Source organism: Strigops habroptila, chromosome Z (assembly GCF_004027225.2).
Source record: "Strigops habroptila isolate Jane chromosome Z, bStrHab1.2.pri, whole genome shotgun sequence".
NCBI lineage: Eukaryota > Metazoa > Chordata > Aves > Psittaciformes > Psittacidae > Strigops > Strigops habroptila.
This window is the reverse complement of record NC_044302.2, coordinates 78,680,484-78,703,425: the sequence shown is the minus strand read 5'-3', so window position 1 is coordinate 78,703,425 and position 22,942 is coordinate 78,680,484. Positions and strand designations below refer to the sequence as shown.

At 38.3% G+C, this 22,942-nt stretch overlaps 1 protein-coding gene across 11 annotated transcripts in view; it reads left to right on the top strand.

The window, feature by feature from the left end:
- The window catches only part of MAST4 (microtubule associated serine/threonine kinase family member 4), a 296,950-nt gene that overhangs the window by 242,010 nt on the left and 31,998 nt on the right, over nucleotides 1-22,942 (top strand). For all 11 annotated transcript variants that reach the window (XM_030512637.1, XM_030512641.1, XM_030512640.1 and 8 more), the window contains 5 exons: nucleotides 497-706; nucleotides 3,746-3,847; nucleotides 7,995-8,127; nucleotides 12,299-12,366; nucleotides 14,504-14,589. In XM_030512637.1, the coding sequence (XP_030368497.1) occupies nucleotides 497-706; nucleotides 3,746-3,847; nucleotides 7,995-8,127; nucleotides 12,299-12,366; nucleotides 14,504-14,589 (599 nt within the window). The remainder of the gene's footprint in view (nucleotides 1-496; nucleotides 707-3,745; nucleotides 3,848-7,994; nucleotides 8,128-12,298; nucleotides 12,367-14,503; nucleotides 14,590-22,942) is intronic.

The window sequence follows — 22,942 nt, the reverse complement described above, 5'->3', positions numbered from 1 at the left end:
TTCAGACTCTGCCCAGTGAAATATTCTTGTGGTATAAACCTGCCTGAAAGGAGGCAAGATATTCTGGATATTCTGTAGTATGTGCAGTTTTAGCAGAACAAAGTAGAACCCCATGAGTTCTCTTCCTCCACTCCCCTCTTTTTATTTTGGACTTAAAGTTTTATAATCATCGGTGTTCTGTTTAGTGATCATCACAAGATTAGTGCACAGTTAAATCAGCAGTGGCAGATAAAGGGGAGGATCTGCATAGTAGAACAGTAAGGCTGTTGCTTTTCTGAACTGCTAATGTGGGGAAACGTCATCTGGCACTTTGCATTTCTGTTTGCTTACTTTTTTGCTTCAGTCATTCCATGCATTCCAACTTGGTAACTTTTCACACATTCCAGCAAGGTAACTTCTTAGGCAGTAGAGAAGCATCACAGAACATAAGCTCTGAGGCTATTAGATTCATGTAAAGCTGGCTTATTCAATGTATCATATATCTATTTGTCTATAGGCCACAGCTCAGATGGAAGAGAGGCTTCACGACATTATAACAAATCACTCTCCAGAGAATGTCCTTCCCCTGGCAGATGGAGTGCTCAGTTTTACCCACCATCAGATCACAGAACTGGCTCGAGATTGTTTGGATAAGTCTCACCAGGGCCTCATCACGTCACGATACTTCCTTGAATTACAGCAGAAATTAGACAAATTGCTTCAGGAGGTATGAGCTGTGAGAAGAGTTTTGTGTTTGTTTGAAAAACCATTTAATCTGTTAGCCAAAGAGGAGTTGTCTTGAAATAATCATGACTGTTCACTCGAATAATTGTCAAAGTAGTATTCATAGCAGTTTTATTCTATGTAAGGACCACTACAGAGACTATAAGGTATCCTAATGTACTAGTGTGGAATAGATGGGTTGTAAAGATTCCAGAAACAACAGCATTTTGTCATGCAGTGCAAGTTATAGATTGCTTACAGAAGTGTGTGCGTAAGCCCTAAATGAGAAGGTTTGCTATTCCATTTACTGTGGATAAATGAGGAAACATACACACTTTCCGCTTTATCAACTCTACTAATTGCCTGCTGTGTCGAGAAAGCAGACAGCAACCCTTAGCTTTCCCTTTGCTAGAGCTTATTTAATGATTTAAATATTTATAATAATCCTTTCATAATTAAACTGCTTATTAACAGACATAATGTAATTTCTGAAAGTGTTGAAACTTCCATAATCGACTAAATGAATGAAGAACTTAGAACTTGACAAAATAAATGCACTATGACTGCAGTTTATGAATGTATCATTTTAAAACCAGTGAGTACATCATGTAATGTACTAGTTTGTGTGGGATTTGATAGCACATTTTGAGCCAAAGTTAATGTGATAGACCAGCAGATTTGATACTGACTTGAAATTTTCTGACTGAGGTGTTAAGATACCATGCCTAGCTTAATTTCTGTATTGTCTTCTGCTTTTTTTTGAATGCAAGAGCAGTTGCTAAAGGCTTTGGTTGATTTTTTTTTTTTTTTTTTTTTTAATTTCCTCCCTCTATGCTGCTTTTTTGTAAACTTCTATTCACTAAATAGATTTTCTGTAACTATTCTATTTTGAACTTCTCTTCTTCATAAAACAATGCAAAACTTAAAACATCCGTGATTTATTTCTGGATTATTGAAACCCTGTTTTTTTTAAACAGAAAATAAATAGAGCTTGCTTACTAGTCAAAAGGAAGCGTGAACTAGTGACCTTCTTGTGAAATACTCCTGAGTTTTATGATGCCAAAGTGCAGGCAGAGTTGGCCAGTTGGCTGGAGATATCTGACTGTGAATTATGTTATGTTGGTGATTGTGTCAAAATACAAGGAAACATGTCTAAGTTAAGATTCACGGAACCACTGTTAATCAATGTTAAGAATATATCCTTTAAAATGGCTTCAGTCAGTGGAGTTAGGAGTACATGTTCAGTCGTTCACTTAATACCCCCCCCAGACCCACTAAAAAAAACCCACTCTAGCAAGTTATTCTCCGGTCTGCACATAAATTAATGCATTAAAAAAAACCCCACAAAAACAAAACCAAAACCAAACCAAAAACCACCAAAACACTCATTTTGTCATGTTCTATGATGCTAATCCTTTATTATGTAAAAATTTCCTGTTCTGCAAAACATAATACCTTAAAATAGTCAGACTTAACTTTTGAGTCAACTACATAATACCTGTTAATAGCAAAATCTGCCAGTAAGAAAACTTTCTCTTTTCACAACTGGGTTATGGGCACTTTGTTGTGCTTTGGATTCATGCAATTCATTTGTTGTCAGTTCCCAGCTGTGAGGCTCAGTGGAAAGCTGCATCTCCTACTGCTAGTTGGCATGTTGTGGTTACTTTGCATACCAGGGGAAGGTTCCCTTGAGGTTTGAGCAGCTCAGTTCAACCAACATTTTTACAATGTTAAGGTCAAGTGGACCTGAATGCTTTACTGCTTCATCCCTCCTAAATGTGAGATGAGATGAGTCTTTTGTTCACGTAAGCACCTGAGTGGTCACAAAACTGCACAAAGGTGGTCTGGATTTTGCTGGTTATTGTAATAGGCAGGTGTTTTGTTTCTGAAAGAGGATTTTTTGGACATGGTTGGTAAGTGTGCAGAACACAAATGCTTCTGTCCACTTAAGGGTCTTCCAAAACCAATTGCAGAGTGCCAGTTGGTATTTGTGCCTTTTTCTTCTTTTCCTACTTCAAACTTCACAAATTAATTCTTCTCAGATATTTGATATAGTTTAAAATTGTAGTGCTTGTATTAAGAGCAATATGTAGCTTCATATTTTCATAGGTTGGTTTTTTTTTTACTTCAGAAAATTAGATACATTGTATGAAAAATACCCTTATTAATTACTTTTTAAATGTTAGTTTCTTAATTCTCTTTGTGGTTTTGAATAAGCAAGAGATGATGAAAAACTACAATCTGCTATTCAGAACAAGGAAATGCTTTGGTATTTGAGTGAAGAGCTATTAGTGTATTTTCATCAGGAGGAGAATGATATGGTTTCTTTGCATTCATTAGCATACTTAAATTATATAATTGGTTCTTAGCAACATTTGGAAGAAATCTGAAATGCAGTTCAGGCCATTGTGCAAATGTTAGCAAACCTTCTATTTTTTATGTATGTGTTCTTTTATAGTAGTTTTCCCCCCTTTGTTGTAATCTTTGTAGAACTCAATTTTTCATTGTCTTCCTTTCTACATGTACCTTTAGATGGAGCCTCTCTCCATATGTGTGTGTATATATATATTTTTATATGTCCTTGTCATTTTAGTATGACGTGACCATAGGAAATCAGTATCAATCTGGCATGGATGTTGCTTATGTTAATCAATATTACTTAGGTCAGTTTTCATTTCATCCTAAAATTATTAACAAATTGAGACATAGCTGTACATGTAGAGAGATGTATGTTGTATTGAAATATAGTCCCTTTTGCAAAACTGATGTATAAGTTTAAAAAAAAAAAGTAGGTATTATGTCCATTGCAGGCACTTTTATTTTGTTGTTACCACGTTAGAATTGTACAAATGGGATTACTTTAATTTGAAATCACAGCCTTCCTCCAATCCTTGTTATTTCTGTTGGCATCTTGAAAGTGACATGCTGTTTGTCTTAAGTACATGCTTCAAACCCTGAAAGGTGTTCCAAATATCATATATTCTTTTCTGTGTAGTGCATCAAGTGTGATTTGTTTTATAATCACTTTATTTTTCTCTTCTAGGCTCAGGAGCGATCAGATAGTGGAGAAATGGCATTTATTAAACAACTTGTCAGAAAAATTCTGATAGTTATTGCTCGTCCTGCTCGCTTATTGGAATGCCTGGTAATATCATGCTCACTATGTTTTTCACTTGTTAGTGTAGGAAGGTTTCTGGCTCACTATTCAAGGCCCTCTACAATTGTTAAACAGTGGGATAGGGCTTCATTGTTGGTGGGGTCCTTTATGCTTTTATTTCAGAAACATGGCATGGAACTGACAGGGACCTCCTGCAGTTAGTTGTTTTTGGTTCCCTGCTATTGCAAATACTATGTTACAGAATCCCTTTCATCAACTGATGAAGCTCCAGTTCAAAACCAGTTGGGTTTTTCTGTTGTTTTGTTAGACTTTGCCATTCCTTGGGATGATTGTTCTGGAATCGTAATTGCTTTGTGGTTTCCCGTTGTTGTTATTCTTCATTTTCTTATGAGTTTCGTAATTTTGTTTCACTAGATAGCTGCCAGAGCTGTAAGCAGCTTGCAGTAGGCTCTGCAGTACCTGATCTGGGGGGAACAGGCAGAAGGATTAGTTCATCTGGATGTAAAGATAGTTGGAGTTATGCTGGGTACCAGAAGGAGCAGAAGAGTTAACTGATTTATGCATGAGCATAGTGCTTTTGTCGCCAGACTGGGCTAGCTTGTGCGAGGCCATGTGGGTGTGTTTCTGCTCTGCCTGCCCGTACTCTGGGAGCTGGGATGGCTCAGGTGTGGGAAGTTGCTCCTACGCAGAGAGACAGTGTGCTTCAGTTGTTCAGTGGAACTAATAGGCTCTTGCAGAACACAGTGTACTCAGGAGGATGATGCAGACACCCAAATACCATGTAAGAACCAGCTTGAGTCCAACAGGTCTGCACACAGCCTGAGCTGACTTTGTTGAGCCACTCTGCTTGCCAATACCAGGATCACAGTGTTGATGCTGCATACAGCTATTTGAGGCTGGCAAGGCTTATGTGGGAGCCACTAACTGCTGCTAGACTCAAGTTATGCCTGGAAGTGTCATAAACTACATTTTCATGGCACTGAATCTGAGCTAGTAAGTCTTTCCAACCTGATTTTGGCTCTGTGCTGTGTCTCTTCATCTGTGGCACACTTAATCCACAACCTGGCTCATTCAGCTGTGGGCATTCTGAGAGCTGCCTCTGTTTTGTTTTGGAAACACCATGTCTCAGTGTTCCCAGTTGCAGTTTGTTCATGATTTGCAGTTCAGAGGAATCTAAAATAAGGTGCTCTGAATCAGCATGTAAGAGATGTTTAAAGGCAGGCTGTAGAGAAGAGGATGCCTTAGCGTGTCCTACCTCTGCCATTGAATCCAAACTTGCATTACTTCTTCGTCCTGAACCCTGAAATGCTCATATCTAGTGTGATCTTCCTTGCTTCATTTCCAGGGTTCGCATAATCTTTCTCCACCTCTTCACCCAATTTCTTATACATTGTCTTATTTTACTTCGATACTGCATCCTCTATCTATTCTCTGTCGTCTATCATCACACATCCAAAACTGCCCTTAAATGTATCCTGTGGGCTGACAGTCTTCTTCATGATGTCCTTCCTTTTCATGCTTGGCTGGCTCTCTCCACCTAACCCTCTCCCCCAGCATCATCATTGTCTTTAGCTTCTTAATTCAGGTTTTCTCCCAGTGACCTATTTGCCCAATAGTTCAGTGTCCCTAAATGCTAAGTTTTATAGCTGGCTAGTCCAAATCTCCATTCACTTAGTTCCCAGTTTCTGCCCCTGAGATTTTATCCTGGGCTGCTTGCTGTACCTTATCACGCTTCGAGAAGAGCTGTTGTGCATTCTGTATCCGTCTTTTTGCTGGGCCTGCCAATGCAAGTGGAAGGACAGTATCACGAGGCCAGATGACTGTGTCTCATAGTTGAGAGTTTCAGGGCAGCAATTGTAGAGAAAGCCAGCACAGCTCGCTTAGTGTTCTTACTTCATACAGGATCTTTAGGACATACAAGCGGAAATGTAACAACACTGCACGATATGTTTCTGCAGAGGCAGGTTTTTGAAAAAAATTTAGGCGTACTGTCACAAACCAGTATGTTTTTCATGCAAAAAGGTTTTAAGCCTGCTCCATAAACGTCACTGGAATCATGTCATCTTACAGAAACAATATTTTTCCATAGCATCCCTCTGAAAACTTTTGAATAATATTGGCTGTTATTTTAGAATGTCTGGCTGAAATAGCTACTAGGTATGGAAGACTTCAGCCTCTTAAGGAAGTTCATAGCATTGTAGGAAAAAAATCCAGCACTTCTGTCAAGAGAAGTTTCAGACACCATACAGTAATGCTGTCTGGTTTTTGATGGTGATCTTGGCTCAGGTGTTCATGGTATGTGAATTTCTATTTTTATTCACTTGATAATCATATGAGTAAATCTTTTTCAAGTTCATATGTGCCAAGAGCTACTGGCAAATACTGAAATATTTTTATCCATTTGTATGTGGAAAATGAAACACAGAGTTGCAAGTAAGGATCAGAAATTTGTTGCTTTTAATTATTTGCATCTGTGTATGTATATATATGTGTATATATTTTGATAGATGTATACAGGCGCACACATATATTCATATGATTAAAAGTATCCGTTTTGAAATTACCTTGGCTTACTAGCGAGTGGGGGAGATACTGTATATCTGCTACTGCAGCAGGTAAGGAGATGATGGAGGTAGATAGGAATTCTTGGCATACATCATTGCATTGTTGTGTTCATCAGTGCCAAGGAGTAACATCTAAGAGAGATAGCTGGGGACAGCATGTCTGATAGGAGAGAAAGGCTAAAACAGCATGTAATGCAGATTTTTGAGCAGTTCAGCAGCATCCTGAGACGTTGAGCTCAGTGGGGGGGCTTGTGCAGTTCATGTTCATCGGGTTTCTGGTAAATCCTTTGGAGTAGGCTGGAGATGATGAAAATTGTTTCATGACAAATGGATTTAAGATTGTTTCCACAAGACTGAAAATTCCAAAGACATTTCATTTCAGATGCACTGTAACTCCCCCTGATAGCCACAGCAGTTTGGAGACTTCTAAAAAGAAACATGATACTTAGTTTCTCAAGCTACCTTCCAGGGTGGGACATGTTGTTCCCAAGTCCTGGGTAGGCTGAGGAGCTAGGCCAGGAGCCTTGTGACCCAGCACGCAAGCTACAGCCCTGTGGAGTTACTGCAGGCTGCGGAACGACCATCCTGGAAGCTGTCTGTCTCAGCAGTCTGCCTGGCTTCCACAGATATTTTTGACAGCACTGACTTACTCCAGGAAAAAGTCTTGTTTTGTTACATCAGTGTTTTGTGTCTCTGACTGGCTCTTGGTCTATTAAGCATTGTACCCGTTGTGATCTGTGGTTGGCACGAACATCTCAAAGATTGCAGTGGCTATGTGAGAGATGTTTTGGTATTATTTCATACCTGTACATAGAGAAAGTCTGTTTTAAAAAAACCAACAACAAACCATTCTAGAAACCTCTTTGTTCCTTTCAGTGCTTTCCGATTTTTATCATCTATGAAGGTAGTAAAATAAGTGCATTTCCAAGAGACTTGGGGGATAGACAAGGTTTTGAGTTTGTGGTTTTTTATTCCTCTTTGATGCTTGTCTTTTAGGCATAGTATAAACGATAGTTGCAATATAGTTGGTTCCCAAAGGAGGGTGTTTAATTTCTAGATTGGGAACAATTGGATAAGTGAAGTTCAGAGTTTATTTTCAGCTACTTACAATTTTGGCTTAGTTCTAAAGTTAGTGATTTATTTAATTTTTCCACAAAACATAGCACGTATATATATTGATTAAAAATGCCTGAAAATTTCATTTAGAATGTCATTTAGAATCAAAGTGGAGAGCAATATATTTACATAATTTCGGTAGTGGATTTTTATATGCAGGCAGCTGTAGGAAGATAGTCTTCTGTATGTGAAATCTTATTGCTGCTGGTTATAGGGCATTTCACTCTACATATGGGAAGTTTTGAGGGCAGTGAACTTACTATTCTTACAAGGTAGTGCTCTAAAATAGTGGTATGAAATTTCATTGCTTAGCGTGTTACATTGCATAGGAATTATAATAGAGTAATAGACTACTTGTAGTAGAATAAGGAGCTACTGTTTTTAGTAAGGGAAATGGCAAATATTTGCAATAGAAGAAGCAAAGGAAGTTTTTATGTTGGACTTCAAGACTTCCATTTCTACACAGAGAATGAGGGTGATGATTTCTTTTCTAGGAATTTGATCCCGAAGAGTTTTACTATCTTCTGGAAGCTGCTGAAGGCCATGCTAAAGAGGGACAAGGCATTAAAACAGACATCCCTCGATACATTATTAGCCAGCTGGGCTTAAATAAAGATCCTCTGGAAGGTAAGTGCATCTCCTGGTCCAGCTAGAGGCACCTAGATTCTTCCTTCTCAATGCGTTTAATCATTCTGATAATCTCTGTACCTGAAAAGAGTTAAAGTAAAAATGGTAGCAGAACAAGCATTTGCTAACCCTCACAGTACCATCACTAGCTCAAAGGCATTAAAATGGCTATCTGAGATTTTTCTGTTGTATCTTTCACAAACACACTGTGTCAGTGATACTTGTCATCTTCTTCCAGCCTGACAATGCAACTTTCTTTCTTCAGCTCTAGCTGAAATTTGATGGTGACTGTTAACCAACCACAGATATAAACAAAACCTGGACTGAGCTGTTATATGCCCTTCAGTGCCCCCAGGCTCCCACATCTTAGAGTCCCTGAGAAGAATATCTTCCATTCCTATTAAAACTGCAAATACTTATTTTTCTGGGTAATTTATGTGTCCGTGTTGAGGACTTTTGTAGAGAGAATTTGGGTTCCAATTGGAGGTATTGCAACTGCAGAATTTTTGTTTGCCTGATCTTTCTTTTAAGGACAGCATGGGGAAAACTAAAATTACTTCTGTCTCTTAACCAGACCATCATCTTTTTCATCCTGAGACCACATTCTATCACCGGTGACAGATGGAAATTGGTTCATTGTGTTCAGTGCTAGTCCTGCAATTGGAAGAAATTGATAGAAATGCCATCATGGAAAATGAGTCTAGCTCATGCTGCTTAGCTTATCTTATCTTCTGTGTTATGACCCAGGACGTGGATGATCTCTAAGCAGTCACTTGATAACACAACAGCAAAACACTACAGTTAATTTTTTTTTTTTTTTTTTTTTTTTTAATTTTAAAACCAGTTTTCATGCAAGATCACATTTCCGTAAAGGAGTAGTGTATTGTGTGTTCAAAGAAAACTCTTTTTTGTTCAGCTTCAACAGCTTGTGAAGTTCAGCACTGCCAGATATTGTCAGGAATTTTATTAGATCTAATTTAATTAGATTGGATATTGTTATAGATTATATTCCGGTTATACTAACAGATAAGGCAGTCAAACCTATTATTATTTTGTTTCCTGCCTTCACAGAAGAAATTCCTCATCCAAATCTAGTATTATTTTTATCTGAGATATAGATTAAAGCAGCTTTGACTCTTTTTGCTTGGATTCAGAGTGCAGCAAAGAAGCCAGGCGAATTGGGAAGGTATACATATATATTATTTTCCATGTGGTACTGTAAGAGATTGAGAAGTAGTTTAGTTCTCTGCAAGATAAAGAGGTGCCTTCTGGATTTGGAGAGCTAGATTTGGCCTAGACTTGGCAATTCATAAATCCTTCATCGATCAATATAGAAGGTTTAATTTGGAGTGTTCATTGAGGGTGTCGTATAATTGACCCTGGTTGCCACTTGAACCTTCTCCTGCTAGTTAATTTTTTGTGACCTCTTGGATAAAAGTATTTCTCTGCATAAATCAAGAATTGGACACTACCTAAGTTTAATAATATCTTCGAACTTTTTAAAACAGTTTATTGTGAAAGAGGTCCAGAGACACATGCTTTATACAAATAAGGGATACTGTTTTCTCAGACTAAATACTTACTTTATGAGAGAGTACTTCATCTAGGACACATAATCACATTTCATAAATTGAATATTAATATAAAACAAACTTTGAAGCATTCAAGGATAGTTGAAATGTGGTGTTTGGGTTTGGTTTTTTTTAAGGAGGAGGAAGTGGGCTGTGTGGTTCGTCACTAAATACTAAAGGGTGTATGATGTATGGATTACTGATCTTTGGTTCAGTTGGAGAGTTGGGTGGTTGAATTATTTAGTGTATCGTTTTATATGTTAATGTGTATGTAGATTTGTGATCAAATACTTCAGGCCATGTGATTCATATTAATGCTTTCCTGCTTCCTTAGAAAAAGCGATACTTATAAATAATATAAACCACTGTACAATGACTTCTTAAATTATCTGGGTTTTAATAGTTTAGAAAGATTTTTTCTTTAAGCACGGTATTAATTACTATAAAAAATACTACATTAAGATCATCCTCCTGAGAGATATTTAAATTCTTTCTGTGCAAAAATAGAAAATTTTAAAATAGCAGAACCAAATATTTCAAAACAAAGAAAACCCACCTCAGGTACACCAGTTATGCTGAAACACAGAATTGTTTTTTCAAATAAGCTGTTAAATTATGTCTGCAATGTTTATAAATGTTCACATATTTTACTTCTTCTGCAGAGAAGAGCAACCTACTTTTTTATACCTTTCTATACTTACGTCCTTTGTTTGCTGCTTAAAGCTATGGTGTCCTTTCTTTGAGTGAAATGATGCATATATTACTTGGAGATCATGCTAGATAAATTTATACTGTACTGAAAGCAATACCAGAGCAGATTCATCACTTAGCAGAGACTGGTGGCTGCATTTCTGAAGAGTTCCCCAGGGAGAAATCTTTCCCCATGGTTTTTATATTACCATCTTTACCTTTTTGAATCATGAGTCTTCAGAAATGGTTTAAGTCAATGAAAGAAAAAGGGCAGATGTTTAATGGTATTTAGATGAGTTTTAAAGATCTCTTCAGGCATTGCAAAATGGTTCCGTAGCTCCTCATTTTGCCTAGTTCTGTTCCATTATTACCTACTGCTTGCAAATAATATGTATTCCTCAGATAATGGTTATTCTGCAAAAGTTCTGTTTAAAAATGGCTTATTTTAATTCTCTATTTATGAAAATAATTTCAGTTGAGAAGGCTGTCAAAGTACATTATTCTAGCTTGGTTGGTTCTCACCTGTACAATAAAGGTTTCGTCAGCACTTCTAATATAAAAATCCCACGTTCACAAAACTGTGACTTTTGCCAGGGAGATCCACCTCACTTTCAAGTTTGGTCTGTCATTTTAGCTTAGGCTCTTTCTCTCTCTCTCTCTTTTTTTTTTTTTTTTTTTGTTTGTTTGTTTGTTCTTGTTTTTGTTTGTGGGTTTTTTAAGATTTATTTGTTCTCAGTGGAGATATCTTTATTGACTTCATATTCAGAATTTTTTAAATGTTTTTAGGTTCTCTAACAGTTTAAAGATCTGTTTGGGTTTTGAAGTGACATTTTAATTACTTCTGATTCTTATACTTTACACGTGTTGTGTTTTGGATAGTGATTACAAATCAGAGTTACTTCTTAAATCTAGCTGTTCCAACAGAAGATTGTATAGTTAATTTGCTTTTAATGATTACAGTGAGTGTTGGGCAGAATTTCACTTGTAATAGTCACTTATTATTATATAGACAAATCCAGTTCAGCTATTCTGTGTGAATATTCAATTATTTTTCGTATTCATAAATTCAGTTAACAGTCCTGAGATAAAAACGCACCTCATGGATTTCAGGTGGTCGTATCAGCACATAATTACAATAATATATGCAACTTTGACTATGTGGAGTATATAATTAACTACATGTAAGATTAAAGTAATGCTAAGCTTCCCAGGGTCTTTTAGCTACCAGCTGTCCTGTTAAACATCTATTACTGAGATGAATTCTTAGTTACTGTCTCCTGAAGAACAGGAAAGGCTTAGGAGCTCTGCAGCATAAACATGGGTTGACTCTGACAGGGACAACCAGGTCAAGTTATAGATTCCCAAAATCTGTTTCCTAGAGAACTCATCTCTATTAGTGACCCCATAAATGATAAGCTTCTAAGAAAATGGCTTTTATCTTACTGTGTTAAGCATATTAGCATTTATGTGTAGAAGATGCAAACCATATGAGCCCATATCTGTCTAAACTAGAAGAATTTTGTTCTTAACTGTGAAAGAGCCCAACTAGGATGCAGCCTACTGTTAACCCCTCAGGGGCTGAGATCCTTGGGAGTTTTAGCAGATGAATGCTGTCTTACCGTTAATGCTCAGATCACACGTAGCTTTCAGAATTCCCACACCTCAGCAATGGTAACAGTACTGCTCTTCATTGCTTTATGGCTGTTAAAATTCTTCAGTGGAAGATTACGTAGGCATTGAATACCATGTCTTCATTTTCTGGGTGGGATTTTTTTGTATGTACTTAGAGATGCCCTAAAAGTTACTTGCAAATACTACAGATAGGACAGCATGTTCATTAGGTATTCCAGAAAAGAGTCACTTTCCAGGTTTTCTGTGCTTAAAATGAAGTTTCTAATCTTTGTTTCCAGAAATAGCTCAGCTAGCTAACTGTGACAGTGGGACAGCAGAAAATCTGGAAGGGGATGAATCAATAAATGTAAGTTTTCATGTTATGTTGCTGATTTTACTGAATCTGAGCAAGGAAAAATAGCTGTGTTGTGTTCCCTCTGGTTTTATTTTCTCCTGGTATGTGTAAACAGATTGAATAGAACAGTGGTAATCCTCAGACTAATGCCATGGTGCTCAGTATACAGGAGGCTCACAAAAAACAGTAGCACAAAACTTCCTATTTTTCTAGATGTTGCCGTATCTTTAGCTTCCACAAAGTTAGTGTTTACCATGTGGCAATTGTTTTACCACAAAATTCATCACTGCTTTCTTTATTTCTGTTTAATTAATGTATTGATATTTCTTTCAGAAGGGCTTTTAAACCATTTCATAGAAAATAAATTCTTTAAAACAGATTTTAAAACAGCTAATGATCAAACTGGGAGACTGAACAGTTCCAGTGAAGACACAAGGAAGAAATGAGCAATATAGCAGATAGTCTGGATTGACAAAGTTAGCTTGCAATCTGGAAGGTGGTGCATTGTTCTTCTGAATCTGTGTTAAAAAATTCTTGTCTACCATAGTGGGTATGTTACAGTAATATTTTGTTAGATGCTCGTTTAGGTTGGCAAAAGAAAAACAGGTTGGAGCAGTTTGTTGGTCTGAACATTGTGGAATTAAATGCTCTCAATTAAAATTCTTGTTTTTAAAAGTTGCTTCTTATACCTTGAATTTCAGTCAACAGTAGATAGAATCCTGACAATTTAGTGTCAATTCTCAGTGCAAGTGGATAGAAAAGGCAAGTGCAATTTTGAGGAATGCGTAGTTATTCAGTGGTACTTTACAGATACTTACAAATATTAGAGTTTAAAACACAGGCATGGGGTATCTGTTAAAATAGTTCTCTTATGCTACAGAAAAGACATCATCCTCTAGTACATGTCGTATTATCTTGAGATAATTTCTGAGTTTATAGCAAATGCCGCCTATAAAAGCTTCCAGAGTTGTGACATGAAGGGTGTTTCTTATTCTGTTCATCTGTGTTAGACCTAAGCAGTATTTAGTGGAAGGATACTGACAGATTGGAGAAATAACAACTAGGAGATTTAAATGAAGTGCTGAAGTGCTTAGGAGAATCTAAAGTGCAAACTGGCTTAGCAATAGCTAAGAAATTGCAATTGTAAAGTTTCTTGTGTTGTGCAAATGTTGAAAAAAATACAGAAAGGTTAATGCAGTGTAACAAAGCAAAGTAAAGAAGTCAGTAAAGAAAAATACAGGGTGAGTATTTGGAAATATTTTCCTTAAAGTGTAGCTGTGGAATAAACACACATGGGAGGTGACAGGAAGCATAACTTTAAAGTACAGGACCATTTAAAATCATCATAAATATGCAATTAGGAAGAATCCTGTACTGGCAGGCAAGTGGGCTGAACAATTTAATAAATTATCTCTGTTCCTGTGTAGTTTATTGTATTAACATATTCACTAATCTTCTTGCACTGAATTTTCTTCAGCAAGAGTTTAATTAAAAATGTTCCAACCAGCTCTACTTTCAAACTTTATTGCCAGACTGCCTGGATAGGGATCGTAGAACTTCTTGGAGATTTGGAAAACATTTTGAAAAGGATCTTGTGGGTTTTGGAACACTGTATTTGTGCCCTCATCACCCCCCTGCACCCCAATTCTAATTTACATCTTCAAGATTAATTAAAAACTAAAGCTAGAAAAAAGGTTGTGCAGTACTCAGGGCAACGCCATTTTGAAAATGTTCTGGCATACAAATGGGTGAAAGTGACCTTCCTAATGATAGAACTGATGCATTTTTATTCTCTATATTTTTCTCTTTCATTTTATGTGTGTTTTCGCAGTCTATCCTAACATTAATTAGAAATGTGCAGAAGTTTATTTGAGTGAACGAGAGCTCATCTACATTTTGTTACTACCAGGCTGTAATACCATGGTCAGATTTACTAGAATGGGAAGGCAATGGACAACAGGTGCCTGGTAGGATTCACCTAAGTCTGTAACTCTGGACTCTGCCTCACTGGACAGAGCATTTAGGTGGTTCATCAGGGTACGACAGCCTTGTAGGTTGTTAAGGGGTTTTTTTGGTTGTTTTTTAGGTTTCCCTGATCTTGAAAAAAGTACTGTATTAACTTTGTTCTTTCTCCTCTTTTACTTTGAAGAGCTCTAATACCTCACTGAAGCTGCAGAGAAAGCCTCGGGAAAGTGATTTTGAAACAATTAAACTGATTAGTAATGGAGCTTACGGGTGAGTAATTCACGAGTGCAACAGCTCTTTAGCATTTTGTATTTTCTTAACTTCCCATTATTAGTTACTGCAGGGATGTTTGTGTGAGGGAGTTTGCTAGCACTGCTTGCTTTTTTCGTTCTGCTTTCTGGTTTTATTGCTAATATTTGAAGTTCACAAGAAAAACTTTCTGAAAAGCTTGCTAGGCAATAATGAATTACTGTATGCTGTAGTAAATTAAAATACTGAGTATCACATCATAAAGATTTTTCAGAAGTATGTATTGTGTTAATGCCAAAGATGAAATCTGAATAAATCAAAACGCAGATTTAAAGCCACCTTTACAATAGTGGAAACAGTCTGTGTTTATGCAGATGTGAAAGAGAATAAAACTGCATCTGTAGGGAGACAGATTGTTAAAAGTGAGTGCTTAGTTGACCTAAACATACTGGTGAAGTAGAAGCAAATTTCCTTAAGTAGGGCAACACTGTTTTGTTGCTTCTCTGCAGACACTCTTTTATCTTCAAATTTTAACCCATTTGCTTTTAAGGAATTGCTGTTACTTGGTTAGTTTTGGGTACTTGGAAGGTACATAGCTTACTGACCAGTGGTATGCGAGGCATTTGGAGATATCCTAGAAGACCAACAGAAGGTATGTTAGCCTGGACCTTAAAAGAACACAAAATGTTTTCTGGAAGTACCATGGAGGGATTGTGTCTATCAGCAGGCAGAAATCTGTCTTTAGTCACCTTTTCTGGTCAGATACTATTAGATGACTGATTGGCTCCTCCTCTGAACTGAAATTTATCAGGACAGAAGCTCTTGGTCTGTGTAACCTGTTTGCAGAACCATGAAGGATGTATTCATTCATGTTTCTGGCTTGAAGTGAGGAGCCCATTGCCAAATGAGACCATGTCACAGCCTGGCAGTGGAGAGGGCTGTGCTATTCTCCAGCACAGAACTCATATTAGATTGGTTATTCTCTGCGCTACCTCTGCTTCAGGTAGGAAGCAGCAGCAACCTGAATAGGGCTAAGCACTCTTTGAGGACACCGTGGGCACAGAAGAGAAAGCACTAGCAATCTACCCAGTCGAATTTTGCATGCTGTTTTAATGGCCTGAGGCTGATGAGCACAGTAATATTCTCTGATCATACTTAGTTAAAGGTAACCCTGAGCGGTGGGACAGGAGGCATTGAGTTCTTCCTAGTACTGTAGGTCATGATAGCACTTGTGGAGGCTATTATTTGTGTCCAGGCCTGCTTACATAGCTCAGCAGAAAGCCTGAAGGAAATAGCATAATTTGCATGAAAGTTATGTAAATATCCAAATAAAACTTCTCACTGGTCAACTTGCACAATTAATTTTCTCAGAATTTCTCCCTAGGCAAACCCATTATTTACTGTGTGCTTGTTTCTCCTAACTACCTCAGGAATTCAAAAGCCTTTCTTCCAGCATTTAGCAGTAGCTGCTGCTCCCCTCCCTGAGTGCACACCTTTCCCCTTCATTTGGCAGATTCTTAGTCTCCTCCATTCTTCCTTTCATCTCCTACCCAGTTTCCTCTTTGTCTTACTGAAGGAGCATAAGACGAATGGTGTAGGGTGGGTCCCCATCAGAGAAAAGGGTGTGCAAATCACTACACCTGCCCAGCTTCCCAGCAGTCTAGGATGCTGAGGGATGCATAGAGAGGGAGCAGCTGCAGAAGGGCGTGCTGCAACCAGCAGTTTGAAGGTAGACTCCTAAAGTCAGACATTAGGTAGGCCTGTGGCTCTTGCTCCATAGGTGTTACAGTCACAAGGAGCCCTGATGAGCCATTAAATACAGACTGGAGACAACTGTCTATTTGAAACTGGAGACAAATGATCTGAAAAGCTGGAAAAGGAGGGATGAAAAGCCGTGGCTTTCTATGGCACACACAATGTAGGCATGTAGAATTATTTTTTCTCATGTTTATGGACAGGAAAATCAATACTTCTGAAACACCTTTTTAATGCCAATACTATACTAAATTAGCAATATAAATGTCATAAAAATTGGATGAGACCTTGATAGTTTTGTGAGGAAACAGAGCGCTGATAAGAGGGGGAATAGCTTGGAGCGTATCTGAATTCTGCATAAATCATTATTATCTTTAGCAAGTGTTAAAACAGGGGGAGGCTGGCAGGTTGTACTGTGGTATGAGAAGTTGAAACTGAAAATCTCATCAGTTTAGTAGGGTGCTGTTACTTCCATCCTTAAGCAAACAGTAACAAAGTAGATTTTGTTGGCTTGGATTTTTGTTTTAAATGGTTACTTCTTGAAAGTCAAGAACAAGAAAGAAAACAAAGGTACAGCCCCTGACTAATTAATGTAGAGGGAAAGGAACACAGTGAACTGTGAGACAATAAGCTTCTGAAAGTACTCACTTTTAAAACTGATTTTAGCACCTAGTCACTGCCCCCCAACTGATATAAGTTGAGCGGGCTTGTGCTCTTAAATTCTCTAGACTATCACTTCCTCAAAACTATCCGCTTGCTTGAAGATCTCCACTGTGGAATGTCAGATAAGTGGGACTGTAATATTGACAGGCCATTTTTTGATCTTTATTAAGTGTTCTTTCTGTTAGCATCAGTATGATTGGTGGTTAATTCACTTAAAAGTTATGGTCAAGCTTAAAGAGGAACACATCACGGTAACCTAAATGTTCTTTAACCCATCTACAAAATGGGGAGTAATAATAATACCTGTTCTGTCTGTGAATACAAAGCAATCAACTGCCCCATAGGCATTTATTGCAGTTTATTTACAAGTATAAGCAGCAGAAATGAAAGTTACTGTTGTTAGCTACAAGGATTATTTCTTTTTCCCCTGCATCCATGTTTTTCCAGGCCATTAATTTTTTGAAATAACCTAAATATGTGTGAATTCTATCTGTGCTTCATTGATTTATTCTCAAAAATAAGTCAGTGGACATATTCTGTGCACTGACTTATTAAAGATTCAGTATGCTATTGCTATTGTAATATTTTATGTATTTTGAGGCTATAATGGAGGGTTTCATTCTGAACAAATTAAAAAAAAAAAAAAGCCAACATTCTGCTGTCTTTGATTTTGCTGTGGTGTTTTTGCCTTCATTAGTGAAATGGAAAGCTTTGACTGCTTGACAGGGTAATTGTTGGGCTTGGCATGGTGTAGCAGAGATTTGTCAGATGTGTTAAACTTGATGAGTTTAAATATAAACTATTGGTTTTGTGAAGGTTTGAGTAAATATCTTAGCAGTTCTGTGCTTTTAATTGATCGGGTAAACTCATTTGTAGTGCAATTAAATGACTGTATAGTAGATGAGGTGTATCAGGCTATTGGGAATGGCTAGGAATATACAAGAAGTTAAACAAGCTGTGAATCAGTAAACATGTAGGATGCTGGCCAAGTCATTAATGACTTCACAAGCTGTCTATCTGACTGCTTTCAGCCAGCCAAAACTTTTCATACTTCCCAAATTTAAATTTTTTACTGCAAACACAGCAACATTTTTTCCATATTGCAGCTTGCAAGAGGTAGCAGGTAGTAGTAGTCCATCTCTTCAAGTTGGCATCAGCCTGGTTTCCTGGACCAGCTCAACAAAATAAAGATTACATTTGATTTCAGGGAAGCAAGTGATGTTAGTTCAGTTGCTCTTCATTAATGTATCACTGCATCTGCTTAAAGCATGTACATGATACTTCTTTTGTGCCTGCCTGGAATCCTTTTATTTCTACAAAGATGGTAATGTGGATATATATGTGACATACTGGCCAATGGTGTTGCTTGTAACCCTAAAAACTGAGGTCCTGTTGGCTTGAGCAGCTGCTGCCCATAACCTGTGAGTACTCATTCTTGTCCCTTCTCCATTCAATTGACTGTACTTGCTCATGTGTGGTTGCATTGAGAATGGGAGTAGAAAAACTACCCAGCTGCAGAATAACACCCTGTCAATCAGGTTAATTCATCAGCAGCCTGGCAGATGCCAGTTCAGAATTGGAAGGGGTCAGAGGGGGGTCTGGTTCACTTAAGTAGCACCAACTCTGAATGGACTACAGGTCTAATAAGCTGTATTACTTTCCTTCTTTTCTGTTTATCCCTGTGGGTGACAGGTCTGTGCAGGTAAGAGGCTTCGATTCCTAGGAGCTCGTAGCTTTGAAGAGCAGCTTAAAAAGTAGAGTCTGACAATTTCTGTGCTAGGGATCTTACATGCATCATTCAATATGGACTTACTCAAAATGACGAACTTTGAACTCCTGCACTGTACTGCCCTCAGGTGAACTTCCCTTTCCAGTAGTGCACAGGCAAATTGACTTCTCTTTCGTCTGTCATCAATGATGTGTGAGGATCTAAAACTGACTCCTAGTGCAATCCTCTTTGGTGGCAGAGAAAGGTTGTTACCATATTGAAAGTCTTGAATTCTGTCCTTCCTGAATGGGCAGCATGCTACAAACCGGTAAAGAGCTCAGTTTCTCAAGCGTTTCTTTTTCAAGTATGGAACAGTTTACCCATAGGAACAGCAGCTTCATCATTTTGCATCTGTGTTTACTAGCTGCCATAAAGATAGAAGGCGTTGCTGCTATTACGTATGGAAAGGTGGTTTTATTAGTCAAAATTTGTAACATAATGCCCAAGGAAGTTGTGAATGCTCCATCCCTGGCAGTGTTCAAGGCCAGGTTGGATGGAGTCTTGGGTGACACGGTTTAGTGCAAGGTGTCTCTGCCCATGGCAGGGGGGTGGGAACTAGATGATCTTAAGGTCCTTTCCAGCCCTAACTATTCTATGATTCTGACTAGGCTGGTACCAGTTGTGAGAGAAGGATCACAGCTGTCATGCTCTGTTCTTCAGATGGCCAGCTTCTCATTTGCTTGTAGGCAGACTAGGGTAAGTCTGAAATGCTGCTGAGAGGAGGCTGTGCACATTGTCCTGGGGCTTGGAAGACCCACACCGCCCTGGATGCTTGTGTTAGGAGTGCTATAGTGCTTTAGGCAGCATTTCACCCTGTCCCCAAATAAATCCTGTGTGGTCATGGGCATTGCCTAGCTAGGAGGTGGTGCAGTGCTGCTTGTAAATTGTGATCTTAAATAACTCTCCATAAACTTTACCACATTGCTGTATCATGAATCACACCCTCACAAGTGGCTCCTCTTCACTAGAGGTAACCTCAGACTTTGTTCCAGGGTGGTACAGAAGGTAGCAGTCTGTCCTCAAGGAAATTGATTGTGAAAATGAAACATCGCTCCTAGTGAGCAGCTGTAACTCTTAAGCAGCAAGTACAGTACCTGTGTTTCCACAAGGAGTTCAAGGTCCTTTGATAAATTAGAGAATCGGGTCAAAGCAAGCAACACAGCTGCATTAGCCTCAAGCACTGAATGTAGACTAGATGGTAAAATGGCTCTAGAAGTTGAAGTTACTGAAGTGCTGTAAACTAGGCCTGGAGCCTTTAAGTAATTCAGAGAAAAAAAAAGGAATCTTGGCTTTAAGCTTGGAGAGATAGCTTTCATAATATTTAAGTTTGAGCAATTCAGCAACCCATTTAAATTTCTTAACATTTATTTTGGTCATCTTAACACACATGTGCAATGTTTTATATTTGTGCCTAGCTAAAGGTATGTTAGTGATACTTCTTAAAGCTAAGATTTACGTTGGAAGTAGACTAAGGGACTAAGGTAATGTTTGAACAATGCCAATGATTTTTGTTACTTTTCTTGAAAAGTAAACTCTTTCTTGCTGTGTTGAAACACAGCATTAGTAAAATACAGAGCACTTGTGTACCTGTTGAGATCCATACAGTGAATTCAGAGGATGTTTTGGAAATCTCTTGGGGCCATGTTATGAAAACAGAAAGGGGGGAGATAGTAAAGAAAACGCCACTCTGTGGCTTTGCAGGCAGACAGGGCATACCACTGTCATTGAATGGATTGACACAACAATTGGATGGTCTGGATATTCTTAATACATTGCTTTTGAGTTGAAACAATCCTCCAATTTACAATCGCCTCTATAATGTACTGAGAATCATGAGAAGCGTTTAATGGCCAAGGCCAAGAAACCAGGAACAAGGTATTGTGCGCTTTCTTAAAAGTACGTATAAAACAAGATGAATTCTGTCTAGTGCTCCAGTTGTAGCATTATGAAAAATAGAGATATGTGGGATAGTGAGCCTGTGTGGGGTGAAAAGCAAGGCTCACATTCAATGCAGGGTTATGAGAACGAATTAAGATGACAGCTTTAAAGAGAGTGAACAGAAACTAGAAGGCCATCAAAATCTACATGGTAAGTTGTTCCACAATAACAGAGGCATACCAGTGGCAAATCAGAGTTGAGAATTACCCAACATGAAGTTGTTAAGAGCTAGAACTACTGTGACTGTTGCCATCATTTTACCTCCAAGTTCGTTGTGTCTCAGCAGCTGTGTGCTCTACTCCAAGCTTTCCACTTAGATTATGTTGAAGCCCCACTTATGTGCAGGAACATACAAGATTTCTGTTTCTTTTTTCTTTTTTTTTTTCCCCTCCCTTTTTTTTTTTTTTTTTGAGTCCAGGCAGTTTATACATCTGCCAGTCTCAGGCACAGTTGTTGCAGTGTGCTTAGTTCAGCGTACTGGTAGGCTGAGGAAATGACACCACTGCTGTGAACTGGGAGCATCCTGGAGGAAGAAAGGGGGTCTTCTGCAGGAATAACATGCTGCTGGTTGGGGCATGGTTTTCTTTGTAAAGCATAAATGCTGTTTGCTGCAGTTTCTGTGATCAGAGGATGTGAATAAGTGGTGTTCAACATTTTTGTATGTTAAGGATCATTTAAAAGCACATAGTATCACATAAATGTGTATGCCTCTGTAAATGTGAGAGGGACAGTTGTGTTGCAGTTGTCTTGTGGGTCTGGTAAACTTGAACTAAACAGGGGTTTTTTTCTGAGAAATTGTAGATAACTGAATCCCAGTGGAAACTAACACAATTATGTGCCTGTGACTGTATGACTGGAGAATGGGATTTAAAGAGCTGGTGAAACATAGCCAGCATGTCCCAGGTAGTTACTGGACTAGATAGTCTTTAGAACTTACTGGTTCTTCATCTTTAAATATGGCAGTAATGATCCTATAGATCCACACGATCTGCAGAGATTTATTAAGGTGCTGTAATAATTTGTTATGGTTAATATCTGTCTTTCAGGAGTTCATCTGGGCACACTGTCCAAATTAAAAGCTCTGAGAAAGATCTGCATACCAAGTCCTCAGGCAGTCCTCAGTTTTTTCATATAACTTTTTATTTTTTTTAAAGGATTACAGCTTCAGGCACCTGAAGGGTTTGCTTTTCTATATGCCAGGAGAGCACAAGGGGACTGAAATAGGGAAAAGCAGATGAAACTACAGGGGAGGAAGAAGCTAAAACTAACTGACAGGAGATAACAAAATGAGAGAGAGGAAAATGAGAATGTAAGGGAGAAAAAAGCAGAGGAAAAGTTGTAATGAAGGGGTGGAGAGATACGTGAGCATGAGGGGAGGGTTAGGAAGAGGTACAGAAGGACAAAAGGCATGAAGTCAGCGGGGAGGAGTACTGGAGCTGAATAACTCAGTCGTTTATTCCAGCTTGGGAGGAGCAGAAGAGAGACTTTGTAGGAGGCACAAAGGGTGGGGTTTGTCTTGAGTTTTGCCCAAGGTGGTTTTCCCCTAGTTTCATAATGGTGTAATGTCTTTTGCCTGCCCTGTGCGCAGACAAAAACAAGGGATTAATGAAAACTTTTGGAAACAGTAAGAGAAACTTTATTTTATAGAAAAAGGTTTTGTCTACAAAGGAAAGCAGAAACATATTGACACTTTCAGTGCTTGTATCTTGGTAGCTGTCGGAAGGTCTTCACAGAAATAATAAGGCAAGAATCGCTTTTTCTGTTTAAATAAATAATTGTATGCTGATAATTGGACCTCATGGGGAGAACAAACTGAATTTAAAAACAACCTAATGGAGTCCCATTCCCCCTCCCCCTTCCCCCCCCTTTTTCTCCTTGTAGTCTTTTCTTTCTGTAAACACTCACTACTGTGGTAATTATATACCGGACATGCTATAAGCATTAAATGCTACAAAGTAGTTTTCAAGCAAGGCAAACATTTTCATGATTTGCCTCAAGGGATTTTGAGAAATGCAGCAGTAACATCCTGTGTCAGTGTTTCGTGGCAGGATGATTCCTTGAGCCTTGAAAGAAAGAAGGCTTGTACATGTGAGGTTTTCTTTCAGTTGGCTTCCCTGCCTTGACCTTATCTAACCAAGCTTACAGGAAACTCAGTACCCGGTACACCAGTGGAAATTCTACATGTCAAGATACATCTTAACCCTACATTGCCATGCCGTTAATGCAGTGATCTTTGTTTCGAATTATCTC